This window comes from Anguilla anguilla, chromosome 11 (genome assembly GCF_013347855.1).
Source record: "Anguilla anguilla isolate fAngAng1 chromosome 11, fAngAng1.pri, whole genome shotgun sequence".
Lineage (NCBI taxonomy): Eukaryota > Metazoa > Chordata > Actinopteri > Anguilliformes > Anguillidae > Anguilla > Anguilla anguilla.
The window spans coordinates 29,752,760-29,777,881 of NC_049211.1; the positions used below are offsets into that span (position 1 = coordinate 29,752,760).

General features: G+C 46.5%; 1 protein-coding gene across 4 annotated transcripts in view; it reads right to left on the minus strand.

The window, feature by feature from the left end:
- Nucleotides 1–9,453: 9,453 nt before the first annotated feature.
- The window catches only part of plekhg5b (pleckstrin homology domain containing, family G (with RhoGef domain) member 5b), an 81,090-nt gene continuing 65,421 nt past the window's right edge, over nucleotides 9,454–25,122 (minus strand). For all 4 annotated transcript variants that reach the window (XM_035382668.1, XM_035382667.1, XM_035382671.1 and 1 more), the window contains 13 exons: nucleotides 21,078–21,275; nucleotides 20,082–20,258; nucleotides 19,072–19,167; nucleotides 18,685–18,885; nucleotides 17,920–18,030; nucleotides 17,284–17,433; nucleotides 16,651–16,788; nucleotides 16,051–16,170; nucleotides 15,437–15,569; nucleotides 14,699–14,814; nucleotides 14,314–14,453; nucleotides 13,128–14,069; nucleotides 9,454–12,533 (listed from right to left, as the gene is read on the minus strand). In XM_035382668.1, the coding sequence (XP_035238559.1) occupies nucleotides 12,524–12,533; nucleotides 13,128–14,069; nucleotides 14,314–14,453; nucleotides 14,699–14,814; nucleotides 15,437–15,569; nucleotides 16,051–16,170; nucleotides 16,651–16,788; nucleotides 17,284–17,433; nucleotides 17,920–18,030; nucleotides 18,685–18,885; nucleotides 19,072–19,167; nucleotides 20,082–20,258; nucleotides 21,078–21,275 (2,532 nt within the window). In that variant the 3' untranslated portion in view covers nucleotides 9,454–12,523. The remainder of the gene's footprint in view (nucleotides 12,534–13,127; nucleotides 14,070–14,313; nucleotides 14,454–14,698; nucleotides 14,815–15,436; nucleotides 15,570–16,050; nucleotides 16,171–16,650; nucleotides 16,789–17,283; nucleotides 17,434–17,919; nucleotides 18,031–18,684; nucleotides 18,886–19,071; nucleotides 19,168–20,081; nucleotides 20,259–21,077; nucleotides 21,276–25,122) is intronic.

A 25,122-nucleotide genomic window follows, 5' to 3' on the forward strand; every position in this document is an offset into this window, starting at 1 on the left:
GAAGACCATTTTAAGGGATATCACTGAAGAAACGCACCCTTTGATGGTCTAAAAGGGAAGATGATGCTTTTGAAGCTCATTAATCATTCAGAGTTATATAATATCGTAACATGGTTAGGAGATTTGTTCTGTGACGAGAATAAAATCAAATAAAGCTTTTATCATTGCATTTTATATTTCAAGATCATAAAAACATACATTTACAGTTAACAATATGGTATTGCAAGTTGCAGCCTTCCAGAAGACACACTTTCATGGAAATTAATTCACCAAGAATACCCTGTAATAAAGATTCAGAGTAAAGAGTAAAGATTAGAACATGGCTTTGCTCTGGCTTTATTCCAAAAGCACAGTCAATAAATATATAATTCCTGTTTCTGTGCACCCACACTCAAAAAAAATATAGCCAAAGAGGAATCTGGGGCTTAAATTTGACTTTGAAAATTCCAAACTTTCCTTAAACGTACACATCAGGTACACTGGCCCCAAAGCTCCAACAGCAAAATTAATATGAACGCGCATCACAATAGAATGACAACAATTTTCTTTTTCTGTGTATTACCAAGTCCAGGGATTGGGTAAAATCACTTTACATCCCTGAGATAACAAACACAAAGGCCAAGCCATTAAAAACAGAGAGTGTTTCACCAGTTGATACATAGCAGGGTTATTCATTCAAATTCCAGGTTTGTTTGATTGGATTGTGATTGGTCAGAGGAAATAAGTGACAGATGGCTAAAAAGCAAAACTCTAGCATGCAATTAGGGCCGGCTGAGACATTCTTACAGCATTGTAAGTTTGGCACTTTTCTGAATTTCCTACAGAAATAACTACAATGACCATAGATTCTCAGTCCTTAAAAACAATAATTTCTTTACCTTCTGACCCCATTTCAACAGACCAAATTCACAAACAACTTCACACGTCTGCACAATAAATCCCCAAACTTACAGGGTTTTTCTTCTTTGTCATATACATGCATGGGTATTACCAGACACATTTAAAAAACAAGGCAGACTTGAAGCATGGCTGCCAATCAATGCTGAGGAGGTATGAATCTTTTAAAAATGACCAATAGAGGAGCAGCGACTGTTGAGCTGTGATCCTGCTTGCATATGTCAGCTTAACTGCATCAAAGCATTGTAAATATTAAAAGTGACTGATAATCCTGCAGCTTTCTGCTGTAACTGGCTCCTGTTTGATTAAAAATATGCCTCTGATTTCATTTTCATATGGTGTTAAACTCCTAAAAAACACAATATTGAAATTACAATAATCTTCTTACATGCTGAGACAATTACAATGGGACATAATCGTTCAGGATTGTCACTTATTTAATTGCGCTGACTGCTGTCTCTCTGAGCTAAAAAATACTAAACCTGTACACACATCAATAAATGTGTCTGTAAATTTATTTATTAAAAAAAAAAGACATTTCACAGAGAAAAAGAATGACCTGAATGAGATTTTCCATGGTGTCAAATACTGATAAAAATCAACAAATAATCTTTTTTTAAATCTAAATATAAAACAAAGAAATTTTGATTTAACTTGTTAAAACCAATCAAAATAATGATTGTGTTATTCCAAAGTACACAGCAGTAAATATATGTAATGTTGAATATAGAAGTTAAAAGACCTATTGTCCAATGGATCTGTGCATTAGTATTCCAGTCATTGATAGGAAACAATAGGAAAGTAGGAACTGGCAGCTATTGTTACATAAAGAAGCAATGCAAACAGCTGTTGTAACTGAAAAGGTCTGAATGTATTCTGGCTTTGCCATTTGTTCACAAAGACATATTTTGTCCCTTCATATGGCTCTGTACTCCGCAATATAAAATTTGTGATCCCCCCATATAACAGAGCTTCCAGTATCTAGTCCTCATACTAGGCTTTTGATTGCCTTTGGAGTTTGTTGCCATTTGCCAACACGAGGACCAGTGCCAGTGAAAGTGAAGGAAGCCATTATGAGAGAAAAATGTCTTTGTCACAAAAGGAGGACACTGTAGATTTTTTCAACAGAGTCAAGGCTGGAAAAGGCAACAATTTATTTGCAATATACTAAAAGCTTTTTCTCTCTTTTTAATTCAAGAAACTGATTTGCAGGACCGAACCCCCTTGAGAATGGCCATACCTCTGAGACTCATCTTGTGAGTAAGGATTAAAGTCTCTAAAGGTCGTATAGGAAAGTACAGAAACGATGTGCTTTCTATTTGTCCCTGGTCCTGGAGGGTTGCAGTGCCTGCAGGCTTTTGTTTCAGCCAAACACTCAGACTACTTCCATTAACCATCCTCTCATTTAACTAACCTCTCCAGTTCTTTACCTCTCCAGTTCTGTTTTTATGTTTTAAAAGCTTTATACACTATTGGATTGCAGTTTTCTGGGTCCAGACTTCAGCCAGGCATAGGAACCCACTCTGAAGCTGATCTTTAAAACCATTTAAATATAAATGCGAGAGATAAAAACGATTTATGAAACTTATACAAAAGTGGGCATCCAATTTTCCTTGTTTTTGTTTTAATATTATTACAGTTATGGTTGATGCATTTTGTGCTCATTGTCCAGGCAAATGTAAGCTATTTATTGCCTTAGCTAATTGCATTATACCTATAATACATTCTAAATTATTCTTAATTTGCCCATTCCCATCTGGGGAAACGAACAAAGCCTTTCTACAGCAGGGCTCGGTCTGGAAGAGGGAACTGAGGCAATCTGGGGCCACACCTACTGGTCAGGGTGGCACACATACCTGAATTGCATGAACTAATCAGCCCAGGTTTTAAAAGTGAACTCCTTTCTACAGTTGGCATCAGGGAACAGAACTGGCACAGAGAGAGAGAGAGAGCATTGACACTATAGCTGAGGTAATAGCTGAAAAAGCTGTTGGGATGCTGTGGTTATTTTGTTTCTGTAATCTTAGTTTATTATTTTTGCCTGGATCCTGTGAGGGTGAATGGTGACGGTTACTCTTTGTTTTGTTTTTTCAGTTGAAACAGCCCGTTCTCTCTCTGACAAAACGCTCGTGAAAACAGGAATTGCTGCATCTCCCTGTGTTCAGCTATTGTGTCCCTCCCAGGGGTGTAACCCCTGGCATGTATCACTTTCATTGCACATTATTGTTGACAGTTATCAGGGACAGCCAATGTTACCAGTATTCATGCTATGCAATTATAATAGGGTAGGTTCCACAAAATTACTTATGTTAGGCTCACCAAAGTAAAACAGCCCTTTAAATGATCAGGCTATTTATTTTCTGTGTAATTTCTTTAAGCCTCCTTGCCTACCCTTGCCTATCTTGCCCCACTGATTTTAAGTCAAGCTGGGAGTTCTTGTTGTGTGTAGGCTAGGCTAGCTGTTTAATGCATTTTAAAAGACTATTAACAAATATAAATATAACAAAAAATATTGGTATCAGAGCGGTATCAGCCAATACTGGATGTTACTGTGGGCTACTTGGATCGGAATACTAAAAACCTGGATCGGAACATAAATACATTTCTCACATTGGTAGCCCTGTGAGGGCTTGGAGCATGGTTAGGTGGAATTAATCCACCAAGTAACGGTACCATCTGAAAAAATGTAATATCACAGACACTTGAAGGGGGAAAAAATCAGTGCTTAGTTTAGCTATACATCCCTATACATTGCGCTATATTCCTTTATATTGTAGCAGTGAATACAAGAAAGCTTTTATAAAGAACCTAACGCTGGAGTGGAGTTGTTCACATGATTGCATGGGGCATTGTAGGGGATTAGCACTTGGCTAACTGCTAGCTTCCATGTTTGACATGTTAGAAGCTAGGAGATATTAAACAAAAGTCAATACTCATTTTAGTCATTAGGTCCCACGGGATCCCTACTGAAATAGTAGGGTTGTTAACCTATGTGTCTGGATGAAATTTCCCTAAACACTGGGTGTTTATACCTGGCTACCCAATCATCACATGCATCTGATCTTCTGGCCAAGCATTTTGCATTCTCTCCCAACAGATTCCCCAGGCTAACACTGCAGAAGAGAATCAAGTTCTCAGCTCAACAAACAAAAGAATGTACACTAACTAACTAACTAACTAACTAAGCATACTAACTAACTAACTTAGCTAACTAAAAAAGAAAAAAGCATGTTAGCAGTTCATAGACAAGCCTCTCAGTCCAGGAAAAGGTCACAGGTGTGGGTAAATAAATGGGCTTGAACAAGCATCCAGGCTACATGGAGCCTCTGCTAGGCCCTGCCGCAAACGGGCCTAGCCAAGAAGCACTCCCGACCTCCATCCTGAGGGGGCCAGCTGCCAGGGCAGCGTCCCCGGTGGCGGACGGTGGGGTCAGGCCGCCGCTAACGACACGGCGAGCGGTGACGGAGGGCAGCTGCTCGCGCCGTGATCCTCTCCATATGGCCGCTGGCTTTGCCCCAGGCTCCTGTTTTCGCAATGCGCCGCTCATCGAGCGAGCTCTCAGTCCTTTCTCTCTCCCTCTCTCTTTAACATGCTCTAAATCCAATCAGCTAGACCCCCTAAAAGGGATGATGTTCATTTAGCAGAATCGCCAGTGAAATTCGCAGAGGGGGTGGGGGGGGGGGGGGGGGGGGGGGGGGAGTGAAGCATAAGCTTGCCGTTCAAGTTCAGGGCAACCCCCACGTACCCTGTCTAGCCCGGACACGGGCCACGGGGGGCCTACAGGGCTTATGGGGGTGGGGCTGGTGTGTGGGGGGGGGGGTTTGGACAGACAATGGTGTCTACCTGGTTTTAATCTCCCAGCAGAACGCGGATTCGCGGGCAGTTTAATAAACCAAAGTGCTCTTGTAATCGGGATTTGCCAAAGTGCCCTTTGTGTTAATCTGATGTATTTTTTTTAAACCGGGCGCTCTCGGACATCTGTCGCCGGCAGGAGGGTTAACCCTCGCGTGCCCTCGCCGCTTTGGACGGGTGAGGGCTTTTGAGAGAAGGGGGCGCGTGGCCAAAACGGGCGCTCGTGGGCAACCGTTACCCACAACTCCCCACATCGTGTTACCTGGACACCGCGAGCCGTCCAGCTGCTGTTGAGGAGCCGCTGGGCAGCACGCAAACGCAGCCAGATGCGGAAGTCAGATTCGCTGCAGTGAATTAACAAACATTTAACGAAAAAGGAGAACAATTGTCTCCATGCATTTCAAAGTATTGTTTAGGCACAGCGAATGTTATGAGTAAATTAACTCCATTAAGTGTCTCTACAAGAGGGACCAGAGCCCTGCAGGGCATTCGATGCCCTGTATTAAACATTGAGGCTCTGTATTGAAGCTCTTGGCTTCTTTCTCACTGAGTGACAGAGAACCCCTCTAACTATTATCTGCTTTCACTACACAGTAAAATGTCCAGGGTTAATTCAGCTCCAACAGCGTTAATTCAATACTAATGGGGACCAAATGTTATCTGTTAAGAGTTGAATTGACGCAGGACATTTTACCATGTAGGTTTCCACAGATAAAATAAAAGATGTCACACAACGATAAGCCCTTTTCCCTCTTTTGAGAGGACAGTGAAAACTCAGGTCAGGTTGGTTCTAGAGCGCAGTCTCGGCTGCACCTGCCTGGCTCAAAGTCTGTGCGTCTCCTCTGAGAAAAGATATTTCCAGAGACTATGAAAGAGCAGTAACAGTCAATTTCTTAATGTGGAGTGGAATTTAAAGTCTGCAGATTTAAAATAAATTTAAAAATATGCATTCATTTTCCCCTTGAAACTATTGTGCAGTAAGTTGTTCTTAAATTACTGACCTGATTTTTGAATGTTGTTCAAATTTGTGCATCAATTTTTAAATTCTGTATATGTCTTATAGAATTTTTCTGTATCTATCTTATCTGTAGTTATCACCTGCACCGAAACTCATACAATGACGGTTGAAGTATATGCTATTATTATTGTTGTTTGTATCAATGTTATTACGGTAGTTATTAACAACAACAACAACAACACCAACAATGATGATACTACTACTACTACTACTACTACTACTACTACTACTACTATTACTACTAATAATAATAATAATAAAGGCCTTTGATTGAGTGTAAAGCATTGAGTGTTTCCTGTAAAACACTGGGGACATGCTATAAGCAGCATGCTCACACAAATATGTCATCCTGCGGACATCCAGCAGTGAGAGGAGAGTGGTGCCTGCGCCCGCACTAATGCCACATTACCCCCTCTGCAGAGGCTAATCGAATCAGGCTCTGTAATTACTTTACGCTCAAATGTGAAAGCTGCATTTTTATAATTAATGTTCGGGGTATCAGCGCAAAAGCACAACCAAATTGTTTTAAAACGCCGGATTACAAGGGAAAAGTCCCGCGGGGGCCAGATGTGGCGGACGGGGGCCACCAAGCCGGGGTCAGATTAAGAGGAATCCCAGAGTGCAGCGCTGCTTTTGCCCGCGGATTAGACGCCGGCGCGGAGTCGACACACAACACGCTGTAATCCCCCGATTAGCCGATATAATCACCTGTAAATACACCTTCGCCGGCGCCTAGGCCGGGCCCCCCCCCTGCGCGTTCCCGTGGCGACAGCTGCCTCCTTTCGGCCGCTTGGCAAGATCGCCACCGTTCCCCTCAGCACCATAACAGTAACAATTTAACTAAAATAAATGCAAGAATATTCAAACCACAAAGACCTGCCACTGCCAGCGCGTGGGGGATTCTGGTGAGATTCAAACTCATATTCTGGGTTTGAAATTTGAATAACTGAATTGATAATTCAATAACTGTTTAACTGGTTTTATTTTGAAAAGGTTTGTGTGTAACAACACTAAAGTTCAAGGTTACATTTTATGTCATGTTTCCTGGCATTTCTATTAAAGAAAGCTGTAAAGTAATATTTCCTCAACTAAATCTAAAATTTTTATTGAAGTTTGTTACACCTGTATTTTTTATGTTTTCTCAATTGAAAATTATGGTTCTTTTGAATGAAGCATTTTTTCTTTGGCGAAGGTCACTACCAAAATGTCCGCACACCGTGCTCATGTGTGAACAAAAGCAGTGAGCACTGTCCCTTTTTATGTGCAGTTTCAGGCAGACAAAAGCTGCTTTTATGCAAAGAAAATTGATTAATTGATTTTTTGACCATCATTATGAAGAAAAATCTGTCTCCCAACAGCAATCTTTGAGCTGTCTGTGCTGTTCATGCTACCCATGTTCATGCTTCCATGGAACTGTAGCCTGTAGCCACACAGTTAACCTTGCATACAAACTAGAATTCACTCAGTTCATCAAGTAGCATTTTGAACAATGCTCCCAAAGCAAAAAATCAAAAAATCATTTAAATGCTAATAAAAATGTAATTGTTCCACATAAACAAGCCATTTGGTAATAGAAGCAGGGCAACTTTACATTACTGGGATTACCAGTACATGCTTTTCAGAATTCTCAACAGCCTCTGTTGCTCTTGATTTTGTAACTATGGGGACCTGCTTCTGAATTGAAGTAACCATGGTTACGCAGGCAAAACTGAAAGGACAGGGCCAGGGAAAGAGAAGTACTACATACCCATGCATAGCATACACACTGTTATCAATGGGTTCCTCTTCAACTCTGATCACGACAACCATGAACTGAATGGACTGCTTGTTAAAAGGCCTGGAGACTGCTATGGACCACGGAACGCCCTCGGCCCATTTAAATAAACAGATCCCTCTGTACACACCAGTGACTTACTACTTACCCGAGGCGCTGTATTGACTAGGCAGGGAGGCTAGAGAGTGATGACTAGCCACCACCACGCTGTATTAAAAAAAAAAAAAAAAAAACCTTTTTCCTGTCACTTCCTGTTACATGTTGCCCCATCCCTGCACTTCTTGGTAATTTGTATTTGTCCTAATACTGTAGCTTATTCTTCTGCCTAGTTGGCTTTGCAGATGTTAGACCAGAATAGTGTTCATTGTTCTCGGCTAGAAATAGCTGTACAAAATAAGTAATTTTATCTTACTGAACCCATGTTCAGCAGTTGTCTACGATCATGAAAATGCACTTTTTTTGTACGTCGCTTTGGATAAAAGCGTCTGCCAAATGAATGTAATGTGATGAGATGTGGACATCCTGGCCAATGAACCCTCCCTAACCCCTGGCAATGCTACTGTCTATTGTGCATCTTCCTGTGAGGACAGCTTGGGTTTATTTTTTATCATAGAAGGGCCCAAAAGTCCTTTTAACTGCTAGGACCCAAACCTTTGACTCATTGCCCAGTGTGCTTTATTGGAAGAGATGTCATAAGACAAGTCTGGGTCTACACGAACCCCCCCAAAAAAAACAGGTTTGACTAGAGTGTCGGTCAGCACATTCAAATAGCTACTCAATGATGCTGCTGGAAACTGAAACTAGACACTTAGCAGCTGCTGACAGTGATATCTTTAGCCTTCCATCACATGCTAGAATGTAACACGTTGCATCCATCTTTGCCTCAGGCAAAATGTAAACAGCGTGAGATCGTTTGGGCAACAATGTAATATAATGGGTGACGAGCTGGTCTTGTAACCTCATAATCACAGGTTCGATCCCTGGGTTGGATACTCCTGTTGTACCCTTGAGCAAGGTACTTAACCTATATTGCTTTATATATATATTGCTATAAAAATGAATGCAATGTAATTTGCAAATGTTGACTGTATCCAGGCTGAGATCTCAACCATTTTGGACATACTCAAAGATCCCGAAAATACACACAGAGAAAAACACTGCAATGACTTCTTGACTGCTTGTTCAACAGTGGCATTTGAAGCCTAGAACTAACCGAACACCCAAAAGACATTGGAAAGAAGTCAAAAAGAGAATCTTTAATTAAACTTGAGGTTTGAAAGACAGTTAATACGTGCTTATTCATTAGTGTTCCATTAGGCTTTTTAAAGGTTCTCTCCTGCAGTCAACTTCCAGTCAATAGTGAAAAAAATATTGTGATTTCTCCTCTTAATAATAAAGGAAACTGAATTGAAGGTAAAGTGCAAACTGCTGGTGCGAGTATCAGTTTTCATGTGTCTTTATACAGAATATATTATAAATATATAATAATATAAGAAAACTTATTTGTATAGCACCTTTCATACATAAAATGTAATGCAAAGAACTTCACATTTAAGTGTGAAGCAAGCACATTATTATTATTATTATTATTTTTGATAAAATGATTTAAAGAAACCGATTAAAGGTGGAGTGAGAGACAACACTACCTTCTAAGCAAACCAAAACACTGAAGATAAAACCTTTCAACAATAGCTCCCTCTAGTGAACATTGCTGGTGCAAGACTTTAAAACTCAAGTGTTGCAACTCTATGCAGCTATGCACCAAGCTGTCCAACTCCAAGGTGTCTGTAATGTTGCAACCTGCCATAACTCCCCCGTACCTCTGGCTCTGGGGAAAAAGCAGCATTACTGGCGTGTCTGAGTGAGGGAAGAAGAAGGCATGAGACGGAGACAAACAACTCCGGAGGACGTATCTCTGGCAGAGTTTTAATGGGCTGTTGCTGGACTGTATTTTAGACATGGTGTCACTGTTCAGAACACGTGATTACAGTTTATTAGCATAAAAAAAACAGGCATTAGAGTTCCTCGAAACAAAGCAAATGCACTTATGCTGCTCTGGTTCTGAGACCCTGAAAGTCAGTTTCAGCCTTGTCCTCGGAATAAGTGAAAGCCCAGCAGATTAGGCCTTGCTGCCGGTAGTGGAGGGGTAGTCCCACAGGAAGCTCCAAACGCTGGTTAGGAAAGGAACATGGATAGGAGAGCACACCGTACTGATTTGGAATTAGAATTTGGTATTCGAAATTTAAATTTGGAATTTGAAATTCCATCTTCTCTGTGGCACAGTGCATCTTAGTTAAGCCCCCACACGCTATCCACATTTGGAATGTCCAGTCATATTGACCAGCAACACTCCTTTCTGCAATCAACCTCCACTAATTCAGGACAGCAGACGAGCACGCGCTCCACTCCTGAACACGTGACGTTAGGGCCAAAGCTTCTTTTGCAGTCCGCAAGCCGAACTCGCACAGGCACAGGCAGGGGGAAGACTGAACGAGCCGCTTGAACGAGCCGGCCGCAAGTGCCCGACTGGCCACCAGGAGTCACTGGTGAGTAATGAGATACGGTCATCCCGGCCCACTGCTCCGCCCCGCCCCTCCCTGGACGAGCCTACGGCCAATGGAGCATCGCCCTGCAGCACGGTGCTTCTGCCTACTGACAGGGTCACATGCTGTCCGACTGCGCTCAAACAAAGCTGAAGGTTTCTAGAAAACCACAGAAGAGATGTCAGTTATTGAGAGAGTGCAGGAGGAAATGGTGCATTACAAAAGCTATTAAAAAAGTCAATCTTAACTTTTGTCTTATCGTCTTATATTTAAACTTAAAATCTAATTTCCATTACTTTTTTTGCTAAATAAGACAGAAAGACTGCCAATGAGATGAGACAGTTCGACTCATTTCAAGACCCCAAATACAGAGGAACTCTGACCAAGGTGTGCTCCCCTATGCAACCCTTTCTGAGTGATATTTAAAATGACATATTGCATTTGCTTTAAACATGTGTTTCGCTACAAAGGCACTATGACAGAACACGGCTATAGTCTTTCTATCCTCGCAAGACACGCTTTTAAGTCTACAGTGCACATAAAACATGCATTTCATTTGTCTGAGGCAATGGACACCAGGAAACAGGTCCACCATCTTTACTGTACAGTAAATTTAAAAAATACTAGATACTTTATTCTTTCTCATAAGACCTTGGAAACATTCAGGTAAAGGGTAAGCATGATATTTTTTAGCTTCGTAGCAATTTACGATCAAACATTTGAAATGACAGATCTGATGTTAAGACTACACAGACCACGGACGTACAGAGGAATGAGAACAAGTTCATTAACACAAATAGAAATCATATTTTATATAAAACAAAGCAAGCTCAATAAATATAACACACACACAAAGAAAACATGTTAAACTATTAACTTTGGGCTGAGTAACACAGGAATGGGCTAAAAGACCCTTTTGCCACATTGTTGAAATACATCTCTTTCTGACCACGTCAGTCTTCAGTGGCATGAAGCCCTGGTTCCTGATATTCAATCTTTTACATTTTTTACACAAGTACTAACGCCTAGTCAGGCCAAACGTGCTTCAAGAGGTCATTTTTACTACACCTACGGTATTAAGAGCTAGAGTTAATCAGAGACACCGTCCAATTCACACTTGGGAATCGACCATCGAGTATTGGGTCTATCACACTGTACGGCCTTTCATGGTGTTAATTACTACCCTACTAATTCAAAGCAAGGGAGGTTTCGAGCTTCCTTAGAGCACGTGTAAGCAGTAATACTGTCATTAGCACAGCAGGCGTGGGAACAGGCGCAATAGCACCTCAAAAATTGTGACCGAACTACCTCCCTCACCGTTTTGCCCAGAGGCCCCGCCCACGGGTCATAAGGTCTAATCATGTGACGGTGGCTAGCGCTGGCCCTCGCCCATCTTCGCCCGTTTGCCAGTGGTTTCTTGTTCTCGGAGGCCAACAAAACGCGCCCTGAAACCGGACGGTTCCACTCCGAGTGCCAAAAGCGGACTCCGCTCCGCTCTCCCGGCCGCGGAAGCGGGCGTCGCCCGCCGTTAACGTCCCGCCATCCCCTCAGTGAGTCTGGGACATACCTACCCACAATGCAGTTCAGAAACGTGCTTGAAATGACTGTCTGTGCTTGTATTTCGAGTCCTGAAGAGAAATGTTTTGAGTGTTTGCACAAGAAAGGATGCCAGGAACTGAAAGAGACAAGAACCCGCTTTTGTGCTGTATTAGCCCGGAATGCCTACACTGTGTTGAAAAGGCAGACATCTTTGGACCCATCGGTATACTCCTGAGAAAGAGTAACACCTTCATAATTCAGATTTTTTTTGGTTCAGTCAGGGACATTTGTTTGGTTTTGGTTATATACACATAAGCACACATATATGTTCAGTTGCAAAATCCCCCCCCCCCCCGACCCCCACACACACACATATGCGCGCATGCTTCCTCTAAGGACCTTTGTTCTGCTTTACAATTTTAGTTCATGTGCTTCCTACACCTTTGCATTCTTTCTTCCTGTGTTGTTGTTCTTGTCAGCATCATCAAAGTCTTCGTCTGACCCTCCCCTCCCCTCCCCTCTCATGGACAAATGGGTCAAAAGTCAAAGGTCAAGTCCAGGTCATGGCCGTTTGTTCAGTCATTTTTGAAGTTCGCCGCGTGTCGCCTCGCTCGCCCGGCTTCATGTCCCTTCGAAGCTTTTTAACGTTAAAAAAGTGCAAACAGTTCATCTCCAACGCCTCCCCCTTTCCCTCGAAGACCATCCACGGAACAGAACGACAATAGGCTTTTCTGGGAAATGGGCCGATTCAAACTCACAGCCAACGGGAAGGCAGGGGGCGCTAGTTTATCTTGAAGAGTGCATTTTTGTTGCCGGGAATTCGGTCCCACCACGTACACAGACTCTGGTAGCGCGGTTCCACCTGCGTAGGCGCTGGCGTTTGGTTATCCGCCAGAGCGATTAAACTTCCCTAGAATCAAACACAAAGGAGACGGATGTTAAATAAACACTTCCACCATTATCTGCAGAGGTCATCAACAACAGTACAAGGAAGTACACAGTGACCCAACGAAGAATCAACATTCTATGCCCTATCTTGACTTTTATGAGGTAAAGGTGACGTTTATAAAGTAGAACCAGTATATGAATAGGAAACATTTTCTTTCCTGCGTTTAAATTTGTCACTGTTTGCACAAAGATGTGGGTGTATTGAGATTTAGCAGTTGATTTGGAGTCACATTTGGAGAAATATAAACACACGTAAGAAAATTTAAGTCTTAAGACCGCAGGACTGGAGACTGCACAAGATAAAAGAATACAGTGCATTTCTAAAACTAATGGCAGAATTGCGCTGAATGATTTATGATGATTGCACGCGTCATGCATGTAATATAACCAGAATTTCCCCCTAAAAATCCGAATTCAAATGCACAGTACTTGCTAGAAAGCAGTTGTGTTAGCTTGAAACATTAGCTAGATAAACTGGGGTGACAGAATTTGTGGTTTGCGGTGCGGGAAAAACCGAAGGATGTACTGAAGTGGGACGAAGGACGAGGGGACCTACGATGCCGTGAGCGTGGAGTTGAGCACCATGGTGGAGCGTATCCGGTAGAGCTGCGCCAGGGTCAGCTTTTTGTGCTGCTGTTCGGGGGACTTCCGGGCCCCCTCCGGCTCCACGTCGCGCGCATCCTCCCCGTCCGCCGGCTCGCAGTTCCCCTCCGGCGCAGCAGAGGGCGCCGCCTCGCCGTCCGAGCCGCTGCTGCCGGCTCGGCTCCTGCTCAAAGGATCCGTCCGTGTGTTTAAAGAGGGGTCACTGTTGCTGGGCTGCCCCGTGTCTGCCCGAAACTGAAATTCGGCGCTCGAGATGCTGCGCCTGTACAGGCTGGACAGGCTCTTGCTGTGCGGCAGGCCCTCGGCCCTCTCCGCCGGCCCCAGGGCCAGCGGGCCCCCAGAGGGGCCCTGGAGCAGCTGCAGCAGGTTGTCCTCAGAACGCGAGTTGTGGGAGGAGCCCCGGAGGCAGCGGAGGCGGGGCTGCACAGGGGGGCTTCGCCGAAGCTTGGGGACCCGCCCGGCCGAGCGCCGGGTGGCCTTGGAGTCCGCCTCCCCCTCTGCTGGACCCTCCTCCTCCTCCTCTTCTTCTTCCTTCTCACCTTCTTCAGGCTCCGCCCCTTCCCCCTCTGTCTCCTCCCCCTCGCTCTGGCCCTGCCTCCCCCTCAGCTCCAGCTCCCTCAGCAGGGACTCGGGGGAAAGGGTTCCGTAGGCGCTGTCCATGGACAGGGAGCGGCACTGGGGGTCCCCTTCCGGGACTGGCTGCGCCCCCTGCTGGAGGCTGGCGGGAAGGCCGTGCCAAAGGCCGGCAGCACCCGGGGAAGGGACCTCCAACCCGGAGAGGGAGCTCTCCCCCAGGGACCCGCTCGGGTCTGTCTCCAGGGACGACGAGTCGTTGGGTCCGCTCGTCTCCTCCATCGCCGCCACAGAGAGGGTCTCGGTGGAGCCATCCGATTGGCTGTGGGAGCAGGAGGGAGGGGTTTATGGAAGAGAACAGGAAATAGCTAAATGAGATGAGGAAGGAGCAACAATACATAATCGCCTCACTCCTTCACTCACAAGAACAGAACCAACTAATACTAATGTGTGTGTGTGTGTGTGTGTGTGTGTATGTGTGTACGTTGCCCTCTGTCTGAGTTAGTGGACAGCAGTAAAAGATTTCTAACAGATCGCATTTATATAGCGCCTTCCATCTTGCGTACCTTTCGCTCTGTGGTTCCTTGTGGCGCAGACAGGGGGAGCTAGCGGCTGAGTTGCTGCTCTCTTCCTCCTCCTCCATGCGCTGCTGAAGAGGGGCCTTCTGCCGGTGCGACTCCTCGGACCGAAGCTTCTTCAGATTGTTCTGCAAAACAGGTTTTAGCATTAGCACTCTTATTAACCTGGTTCCGCAAAGCTTAGAGTTAGCCACCTTGCAGAACCTGCATTAGCCATCTTAGTGAACTTGCTGTCGAAAACAGGCCTAAGCATTAGCTAGCTTAGCAAATTGGTTGTGAGAAACAGGACTTAGCATTAGCCATCTTAGTAAATTGGTTCTGGTGAGCAGAGGGAACACAGCGTAAATGCAGAGTTTCAATGCAGAAGCTCTACCTGCACGTTACAGATTGCTTCTACCCAGCTTCGCCCCTGGGTGGCGCTGTTTGCCTGAAAGGAGTAGGCGGCCACCGCGCTGCGGAACTCGTTGAGGTAGACGAGGAGGAAGGAGCCTGAGGAGGGAAGAGAGGGGGTCAGAATCTCACCTCTTTAATTTTAATTAATCTAACAGTAACATCTAACTGGAAGCCTTTGTTAGCCAGCTGGATTACGTGTCTCTGTCACCGTGAGAGAGATCCATGTTTACACACTGTGACCCACTGTAAAAGCCAAGGGGGCGTGGCTACACAAAGAAGCGGTTACATGTTAACCAATCGTTCTCAAATGCTCTCAGGTTTAGCACTAGCATGGGTATTTTACTGAATCAAGGCTCACCAAATTAAGTTGCTGTGTGCGCAAAAACAGACACGGTCCAGGTGAAATTACTAATTCAGCATGTTCTTGTTATCAGTCACTGGAGTTAGGTAAGAGGGATGCAGTACAGGTTAGAGCAACAGACTGACTTTGGACAAAGTTCATGCTTCAGACAGCTAAGCTCCAGCACCATGGCAGTTGAATTTTGAATTTGAAAAGTGATAATTGGCTGAAACATGGTCAGATGACAGAGGGCAAACAATATTGCAACTGCAAATAATCCACTTCTCTGACAGAAATGTGCCTGCATGGTGCCTGTTAGCAGTGGTAGCTAAGCGGGGGTGGGGGGGTACTGGGGGTGCTTTGAGTCGCGACACTCACCGGGGTCCTTGAGTTCTCGGCAGACCACGTTGTGGAGGAACAGTGGCTGGCGGATCACCTTCACCTTCTCCACCCTCTTCACCGGCTTGGTGATCAGCAACATGTCGGTGAACAGGAAGCAGTACACATCCATCTGGGAAAGGGGAGAAGCACGCACCACTGCCCGTCAGTCTAGCTGCAATCACTCACACTTGCCACAAGCTCCCATTGTTTCTGCCAAGAATGCCGTATGCTCCCATTGTTTTTGCCAAGGATGTTTATACAATAGAAGAGAATAACTTTATTCCCCAGGGGGAACTTCAGATATGAATATGATCTATATCGCATTTTATCTTATTACATGATCTTGTTGGAAGGCCAGTATTGCCAACCACAACCAAATTCAAAAAGATTACACACAATATAATAATTTATGCTTATTAAAAAGAATCAGGATATAGTTGGTATATGATATAATCACAATAACCATAACCGACAACATTCACATTTAACAAAATGTGGTGAAGCTAAGGTGTGTGTGCGCACAGTCAAGGTGTGTGGGTGGGGCTACGCTAGTGGGCAGAGCTGCGTGAGTGGGGTTTAGGCACGTGGGCGGGGTTGGCGCTGCGTCTCACCCGGCTCTCCTTGCCCTCCTTCATGCGCAGCGCCCCCTCCAGGTGGAGCTGGCGCGTCTCCTCGGGGGAGGTGCCCCTCATGGGGGCCGTCAGGTCGATGCTGCTGAACTCCCGCAGGATCTGTGGGGGTGTGCCGCAGAGAGAGAGCGCAAGGGCGGAGCTTTAGTTTCAATACTTGGGGGGGAATGGGGGGGTGAAATGCATAGCCCTGTAGCGGTGTCCGAGGGCATGCCCCCCAAGAATAATTTTAAAAAAAATACCTCCAACATAAATAAACTACAATCAAAATGTTGCAGTTGTAGGTTGCTTTGTAGGTGGCAGAGAGATATAAACAGTACAGAAAAGAGGTGAGCAACCTGTTTGCATACTAATACACACAGCCTAACCCTGGCTGCTTAAAAACCTATACTTCAATAAACCTGACTGTTATACAGTATTGTATGAATAAAGCAGTTCACTTCACTATGCCCGTGGAATATGAGAAATTATGAAGAATTATTTTTGTTGGATATTCTTAAGCTGAAAGACTCCAAGCTAAAAGTGTCCGAAACGGTTTATCCCATGGCACTGTATCGGCGTGTTTCGCATGCTGGCCCTCACCCTCTCCACCTCCTCGCTGGCCCCCTCCACCGCCTCGTAAGACTCGATGCGGCCCGAGATGGCCGCCAGCTTCTGCTGCTCCTGCCGCTGGTGCATCTGGGAGTCCACGCTGTTGATGAAGCTCTCGACCGACGCCACCTGCAGGGGGCGCAAAACAGCAGGGTTACTGATACAGCCGCCGGCCTGCAGGGGGCACCATAGCAAACTGTTACAGGCCACTGGACACAGGCTGAGCAGTATATGAGACACACATACACAGAAAAACTGGCCAACCATTCTTTGATTCCCTCTTTTTCTTCCAACCTGTTACCAAGGAGGCACATGCACAAAGTTGCTTATCCTTTCATCTTCACTCACCTGTTCCCCTAACCTTTATCTAGCTCTCTGTCTGAAGGCCAGACATGTCGTTTTTTTCTCTATCCTATCCTTTGTAACACTAAAATAAAACTCTAGTAACCCCTCGTTTCCTCTCTCCCTCTCTCTTTTTCCTTCCCTCAGTCCTCCCTCACCTTACTCACTTTCTCACCAGCGCATCACTCTCTATCCACTCCTTCAATTTCTCTCCATCCCTCCTCTTCTTCCCTCTTATCAGCATATAATACGACCCCCCTCGTTCTCTCCCTCCACTCTCACCATGTCGCTGACGGCATCGCGGGCGTCCGGCTCGTCGGTCTTCTTCAGCACGCTCTTCAGCAGCAGGGGGTACTTGGTGAGCCGCTGGTGGGGCTTCACCAGCATGTCCGCCAGCTTCAGCCTGTTGCACTGCTTGTGCGTCTCCGCCCACTGTGGGAGGAGAAAAGGCGGAGTTCACGCGCCCACTCCGAGCACACGCCCACAGAACGGCTAGCTGCAACGCCACTATCGGACACCAGGGGGCTCAAATCTCTCAGTGGACCTGAGTGAGGAGCTTCCATTTAACTGCATTACATGTGGTTCTACGGAGGTGAAAGACCCAAGACACTCTTTCTCAGGAGTGGCCATGGAGTGATCTCTCATACCCAGATTGTACATCCCCCCCCATTCACATGGAAGTGCACAGAGGATTTCCAAAGTGAGCTAACGATGTGGCATAGCGGTCACTGAACCGAGCTTACAACTGGGGTTGCAGGTTCAAATTCCACATGGGGCACTGCAGTTGTACCCTTGCGCAAGGCGTTTGAATGACGAGCTTCAGCCAACACCCAGCTATGAAGGCATAATACGTAATAACAATGCACACAGCATGCGGCTTCTGCTAAGCAGGTCTGCTGTGCGGACAAACAGTCTCACCGTCACATAGATCCTGAACAGCTCGTTCTCTCTCAGCAGGCTGCGCATGTACTCCAGGCAGGCCTCCTCCTCCATACAGTAACGGATGTAGGGCTTAAACCTGGAGCCGAACTGCACACACACGCACACACACAGTAACACAGATTAAACCAGGACAGCCACAAACAGCATTAAATCTTCAATATTACAGGGCTTGGGGGTGTTCAGTTCTAGAGGAAAATGGGGGCAGAGCTTGGTTCAATCACTAAATTTACGATGAATGCATTTATAAACAAGTCCATGTTACAGAGCATGCTTCGGGCCGATGTATTACAGTTTTTGCCTTTGTTCTGTTTAGACCTGTAGCATTTCATACTCACGGTAGTGTGTTTGTCAGATATGTCTGTACTATCACTGAAAGTGAGCACGTGTGTATGTGAGGGCATGAGCACGTTTCTGCGTGTATGTGTGTACATGTCGGTGCGTGCATGTGCGTCGCAGTATGTGTACAGTTTGTGTGACTGCATGTTTATGTATGTACAGGTGTACATGAGTGCACGTGTACGTGTGTGTATGTACATAGATATGTGTAAGTACAGGTGTATGTGAATTTATGTGTACATGTATGTACATATGCACATGTGTTTACATACATGTGCAAGTGTATGTGAGTACATGTATATGTGTACGTATGTATGTGTATGTACAGGCGTATGTGAGCATGTAAATATGTACAGGTGTACGTGAGAGCATGTGTGTGCCTATCTTTGAGCAGGGGGGACTCACAGTCTTGAATCCCTGGTGTAGGTGGGTGGGGTCCAGGAGGGCGTGGCTCTGCCGGGCCTTCTCCAGAGCCGGCAGCATGACCTGGGCCCACAGCGACGTGTGCAGGCGCACCAGGTCCTGGATGTTCCCGAAGAGACGCACCGGCTCCACGTCGCTTAGCAACCCGCAATCCTGCAGGTTCAGCAGGGCGCAGAGAAAGAGCTGGAGAAAGAGAGGGGGGGAGGGAAGGAAAGGGAGAAAGAATGAAAAGTTTGAGGTTTACTTTGCCATTGTGCCTTAAGGTGTGGGTGTAACTGGCCAAAAAATTAAATCTTTCACCGCTTTCAGAAAGCTTCAATCAATATTTTTCCCCACCTATAGGAGCCAGAGGAATGCTGGGATACTCACATCTGTGATGACCCGAAGTTTCTTGATGTAGGTACACTCAGTCTGAAGAAGCTCCCAGATCGCCTCCTGCTGGTGGAACTGGCGCCTGGTCAGCGACTGCAAACACAGGCACAGGAACAATTGTTAGGACTACACTGAAGTATATTATTAACCTGCGCTATACTGTGCATACGCTCATTTTAATATTACATTCTTCTGATGTGCTTACGTAGCCTTCTTTATATATACAGACGTCTGCATGCGTCTCAGTTTATCTCACTCTAAGAGGTCCTGAACGCACTCTGCCGTAATGTGTCTTATGCAATCTGAACAGGCGCGCTGCCTCTCTTCCGGAATCTTCCAGCGCACCGCTTCCCAGACCGCGCCGGCATCCTGGTGGGTGTGTGTGCGCGCTGCAGTTATTACACCCAAACACAAACACACACCCGAGGGCAGGGCGCTATAAAAGGCCATAAAGCGCTAGCGGGGCTGACTGCATCACCGCGGCCCGCCCTGGAGAAGCGTGAATAAGCGCCCGGGTAAAGTCATCAGGCCAAAGTCATTATTAGCTCCAGCGCTTTCCTTCCGGCCCGAATGACAGCCATAAACGCGGTTAAATATGAGCCGAGCGGCGGTCGTAAACGCGCCCCTCCCCGGCGGGGTCAGGCGGCGGGTGTACAGAGGCTGAGGGGGGTGCTGTACAGGCTGGACTATGGTCCATGGGGGGGTGGGAAGGGCGTCTGGTGCAGGAAGCCCTGCATTTCACCTGATGAATGTGTGTGTGTATGTGTGCATGAGTGCGTGTGTATGAGAGTGCATGCGTGTGAGTATGTGCGCATGCATGTGTGTGAGTGTGTGTGTTCGCGTGTGTGAGGGTGTGAGGGTGTGAGTGTGTGTGCATGCATGTGTGTGAGTGTGTGTGTTCGCGGGTGTGAGAGTGTGAGTGTGTGTGCATGAGTGTGAGAGTTTGTGTGTGTTTGTGCGTTTGAGTACGTGCGTATGAGTGTACATGCGTGTGTGAGCTGCTGTACCTCAGGGCTCTCCAGCAGGCTCTGCCAGCTCTCCTCCAGCTCCAGGTGGGGCTCCTCCTCCTCTTCCTCTTCCTCCCAAGAGTCATGGTGAAAGGAGAGCTGAGGAGGAGTCTTGGGCAGCCCCTGCAGCGTGTACGAGAGCAGCTTACTCTGCAGCTGCTCCACACGATCCACCTCCTGAGAGAGAGACAGAGAGAGAGTCAGCACCTACATCAGATTGGTTCACACAGCCTGACATCACACAGTAACTCCTCCCATTACCTGGCAAATGAAACCTCACTTTCCCACAAACTGAATATTTACAACAAGTGCTGTCACACGCATCGGTGTACGGGCAAATAGGGGTTTCAAGACACAAAGGTAATCAAATGACAGCAAAGAAGGCGTGTATGCACAGAAGACTTGAAAATCCATGTCTTCTGTGAAAGGTTTTGAACCACGTAAGCACCAAGCAGTCTTGCACAGACAGCACTAAGCGCAGCAATGACTGAAAATAAGAATTACGGTGAGCAGAAATGTTAATCTGTACCCACCCTGTTATTAAATTGTGTTATAATTTACCCAGCATGCTCCAGACTCGCTAGCTTTGGCTCACTCCTTTCCCAGGTGGAAACCCTTTAGTGCTCTGAGCTTTAGCATATCCTGATGTCATAACAAGAGCAGAGACCGCTTGCGTGAGGAGGACCCCGGCTCTAGGAGGAAATGAGCTAAGAGGACGTTGGGGCGGGCGGGTGTGGCCTTTAGCCCCTGTGAAACCTGGAACGCGTCCAGTGGTGAGATTTTTCCTGAGTACCTGGGGAATACTGACATTGAATCTCTCGGTGAGAAGCAGAGGACTTGGGCATGTCAAACACACACATCAAGAGATTCAGCATTTTAAAACAGGATGTTCAGCAGTAAGGGCAAACGCAGGTGGTCTCCAGGGACAGTAAGGCTCAGAAAATCATAATTTGCTGACTAATCTGTGGGGATGGGTGTGTGGGGGGAGGAGCTTACCTTGCCGAAGGGGCTGGTTCCGGAGGCGGAGCCGAAGAGGCCGCTGAAGCGACTGGCGGCCCGGTTCTTCCAGCTGTCCGGCCCGGCCCCGCCCCCCACACCGGGGAAGGAGCTGCCCAACTGGGCCAGCGAGTCCGGGGACGGGATGCTGGCCTCCCCCAAAAACTCGCTAATGTTTTTCCGACGACGTGCCTGACCCTGAGAGAGAAAGAGAGAGAGAGAGGTTACTGAGTTTAATTTTACATAAGAAACAACATGCCTGGTCTTCAGATGAAGAAAGAGGGAGAGACGATGAGAAAGAAAAATATGGAGTAAGAGAGAGAGAAATGGAGAGAGTAAGATGGGGAGAGAAGAAAAGAGAGGAGACGGAGAAACAGAGGACAGAAAGGGCGAGAGAAAGAGCTGCAGAAAACGAGTGGCGAATGACATCAGCAGAGGCAGAAGAACCTCTCATTAAGCGACAAGTCTGTCCCTGAGGAAGAAAGTACAACAGAAAGAGAGGAAAAAGCGAGGGAAGAGATGGAAATGAAGCCACTTCCGGAACAAAGACCAGACTTCACGAACATGAGATGATGTAGTCATCAGAAAAAGGAAGAACTCGACAAACGGGTGGCCGAAATGAGGCCGCAGTGCAAGGGGTGACATCATCGCCGATCAAGGCCGCCTCTCCATATTAGAAGGGGAGAGGAGGAACGGACGGATGTCCGTTACAGTGTGGGGAACGACAGGAAAGTCCCCAAGTCCTGGCCACCACAGCTCTCGATGTTGTCGCCCAGTCACAAAACCACTGCGACACAATTATCACCACTTGAACTAAATCCAATTTTAGCAGATTAGCGCACCGATTAAAAAAAAGCCCCCACTTCCTATTTAGCAGCAAAGGAAACAGGAAACAGTTGTTTTTGTCAGTGGCGGTTGTTTGTTGGCGACGCTGTTAGCGCGGAAAGTCCAGCCCACTGACCCTAATTTGAGGACATAGCAGTAGCACACGCAGCCTGCCAACACAGTAGAAGACTTCCCTCCAAAATGTTCATACTGTGAACTTGAAGCTCTCTCAACGTAACTGCCCGCACACCGACTGACCGCAGACTTTCGTCAGTTGGCGTGAACGGCGTTTGGCGCAAGCAGGCCAAGTTTTGCCCAAATCTAGGGTCCTCAGCGGGTTCTCCAGCTCTTTCTCTAGCAGCTGCTAGGTGGAGCTCTGCTGCCCACTGGACAGGGCAGGGGAAAGAGGAAACGGTACGACGAGCGTGTGACTCCAAGGTCAGGGTGGGATACACGTGCGAAACGAAAGCTAGACCTACGAGAACGAAACAGGTCACCTTCAGTCTCCTGATAGCGTTGAGGGACAGCAATTAGGCCCGCGGCCAACGAAACTAAAAGCCCCAAGTGGATCCACTTTGGTGAAGTGTGCTGAAACACAGTCGTTTTCGTGGTAGTGGTGGCCCTCAACACTGCAGGGCCACCGCTAACTCACATGCACCGCTAACTCACATGCTTATTAAAAAAATAAATAAATAAAACAACAAGACAAAAATGTACCTTATCTTGCCAATTGGTCTCACTATTCTACGTCCTGGGACACCTTGGTTTGAAGAGCGCAATATAAAAATGAAACTGATGAATTGAGAGGGTTCTACAAACCCTGTGATTAGTTTCTTAGCGTCACAACTCAGAGACGAATGCTGCAGACAAGATGGGAGCGCTAGTTTCGAACACAAAAACTGTGAACTGCAACCCTTAAAAGCCCTGGCCGTCAATGTTAGCCCGGACAACAAGCTAAACTGTACATACGGATATACCTGAAGTGAAAAGCTGGCAAACATCAATTCGATTCGTTTAAATTGTTGCTTTGATGAAAAAGGCAAGCAGCCTTTTCAGGTTTGTGGTGATTTTTGACAGTCCCTTTGCAGCATCCATACGATGCAGCAGTCTCTCTGATTGGAGAATTTATTGGGAATTCCAGACCAATCAGGGAAGGACACAGAAAACAGGAAGTGCCCTGGCTCTGGTAACGAACACAGCGACAGCGGCCGACTTAGCACCGCGGCACTGAAGACACGGCAGAGTGGGACAGCGTTCCGACCCGCCGTGAACGCCAGCGTTCGCTCGCTTGGGACAGAGAGACGTCGCGGAAGACCCGCCCGCATGTGGCTTCGATGAACGATTCACACAACACCCTGCAAAGGAATCTTCTGCCGCTAATTTGCACAAAAACAACAATTTTAAATGAATACAAATGCAGCTCAATCTGAAATCACCACATTTATATAACAACAAGCCATGCTGACACAACCAGAAAGTGCGTCTGCATTTACCATCGGAAATACTGAACAGTTCATAACGCTTATGTTACAATACAACTGTCACAAATTGCAACAATGCCTTCTAAAGATAGCATGCGAGAAAATGTGTGCTACTGGCTATCGACAACTAATACGCTTCCTCCAGGAATGTAAACAGACACGTCCGCAGTGTGAAACAGTGTGAGGCTGGACTTACCGCAGAAGCAAACGGCATGTCTAAGGTGATGAAGACCATCGTAGTTTTTTACGGCCAGATGAGTGAGCTTGGATCATGCTGCACCCGCGGCTGCAATGCTCCTTGGTCTCCTCTCCTTTCTCACACACGCACACACACACACTCACGTGTATGTGTGTGTGTGTGCTATAACTCAACTGAGAGCAGTCAAAGCCTTCGAAAAGACGCTGGTAGAGGGGTGGATAGGTTCTGCGGTTTTGCAGAGAGAGAGAGAGAAACAGCGAGAGAATGAGAGCCTGTGGATGTGGGCGTCCGTCCCTCCTCTCTCCCGGTTTGAGGCGGCTGTAACCGCGGTGTCCAGAACCGCAGAGTCGCTCCGCTCCGCCGGTGGGTCCGTTACCGATGACGCAGAGCAGCGGGGTGAAGCCGGCCAGCCTGCTCGCATTGCTAGAGGGGACTGTCCTGATGTCATGGCAACAGGGGGATCCTGGCCTTTGTGAGGGGAGGAAAGGGGAGGCGGGGCCAGGAAGAAGAGGGGGCGGGGCCAGAGGAACCGCTTGCAGAAGTCTTGCTCAGCAGACATCCTGGTTCTGCAGCTGCCAAGCAGGGCTGCTGCTGCTGCTGCTGCTGATTTGCTCGGACAAACCCCCTGACCACCATTCCTGGCCCAAACGCCTTTCCTTTTCTTCTAAATGCCTTTGTTTCCTAACTCAATCACCAGAAATTCCGTATTCTTTTCCACTGAAACCAAAACTAACACACACGCAAAGACACATGCGTGCACACACATACACACACGCACACGCAAACACAAAATATAGTGGTAACAGAGACCAGCACGGCAGCCACAAGCTTCTGCCTTCGCACCCAGTGATTTTGACCACCACTACGTGCTCTATCATGTGTTACTCACCCTAGTTTACTAATAAAACAACTCACTTCTGTCTGTTTACACAAAGTCACAGCATGTCCAGATGCTTCCACTTATCTTGCCATCGAGTGTGCCATTTTAGACAAAACACAACGAACAAGGAATCATCAGGGCCATCTTTACTTGTTGACCAATGCTTACGATCTGGTGTCACCCTAGGTGAATTAAAGCCTTTTGGCCTCTCATCACCCACTGATGCTCATTTGCGACAGGACGGTACTGGGCAGGTACCAAGGCCTACTGTAAAGCTTCTTTGCGACAATGCCCTTTGTAAAAAAAAGTGCTATGCGAATGAACTGAATTGAAATGACTGTAACCTCCCTTCAGGCAGACCATGCTGTTGTTCCTCAAAAAATAAGGGTCCTGTATGATAAGGCCAGCGGACTGATGTTGGGGAAACAGTCTGCGGCTAAATTTAAGGCACATGTGTGAATGCATGTCTGCACTGATGTAAACACACACAATACACGAACTCTCGCAGAATCACACACGCGCACACTCAGACATGCACACAGGCAAAAAAACACAACATGCACACCTAAATGCGCACACACACACACTAAAGCAAACATAAAAAGACACACACAGACATGGTCACACATAGCCTACACACAAAATTCACACAAACACTCA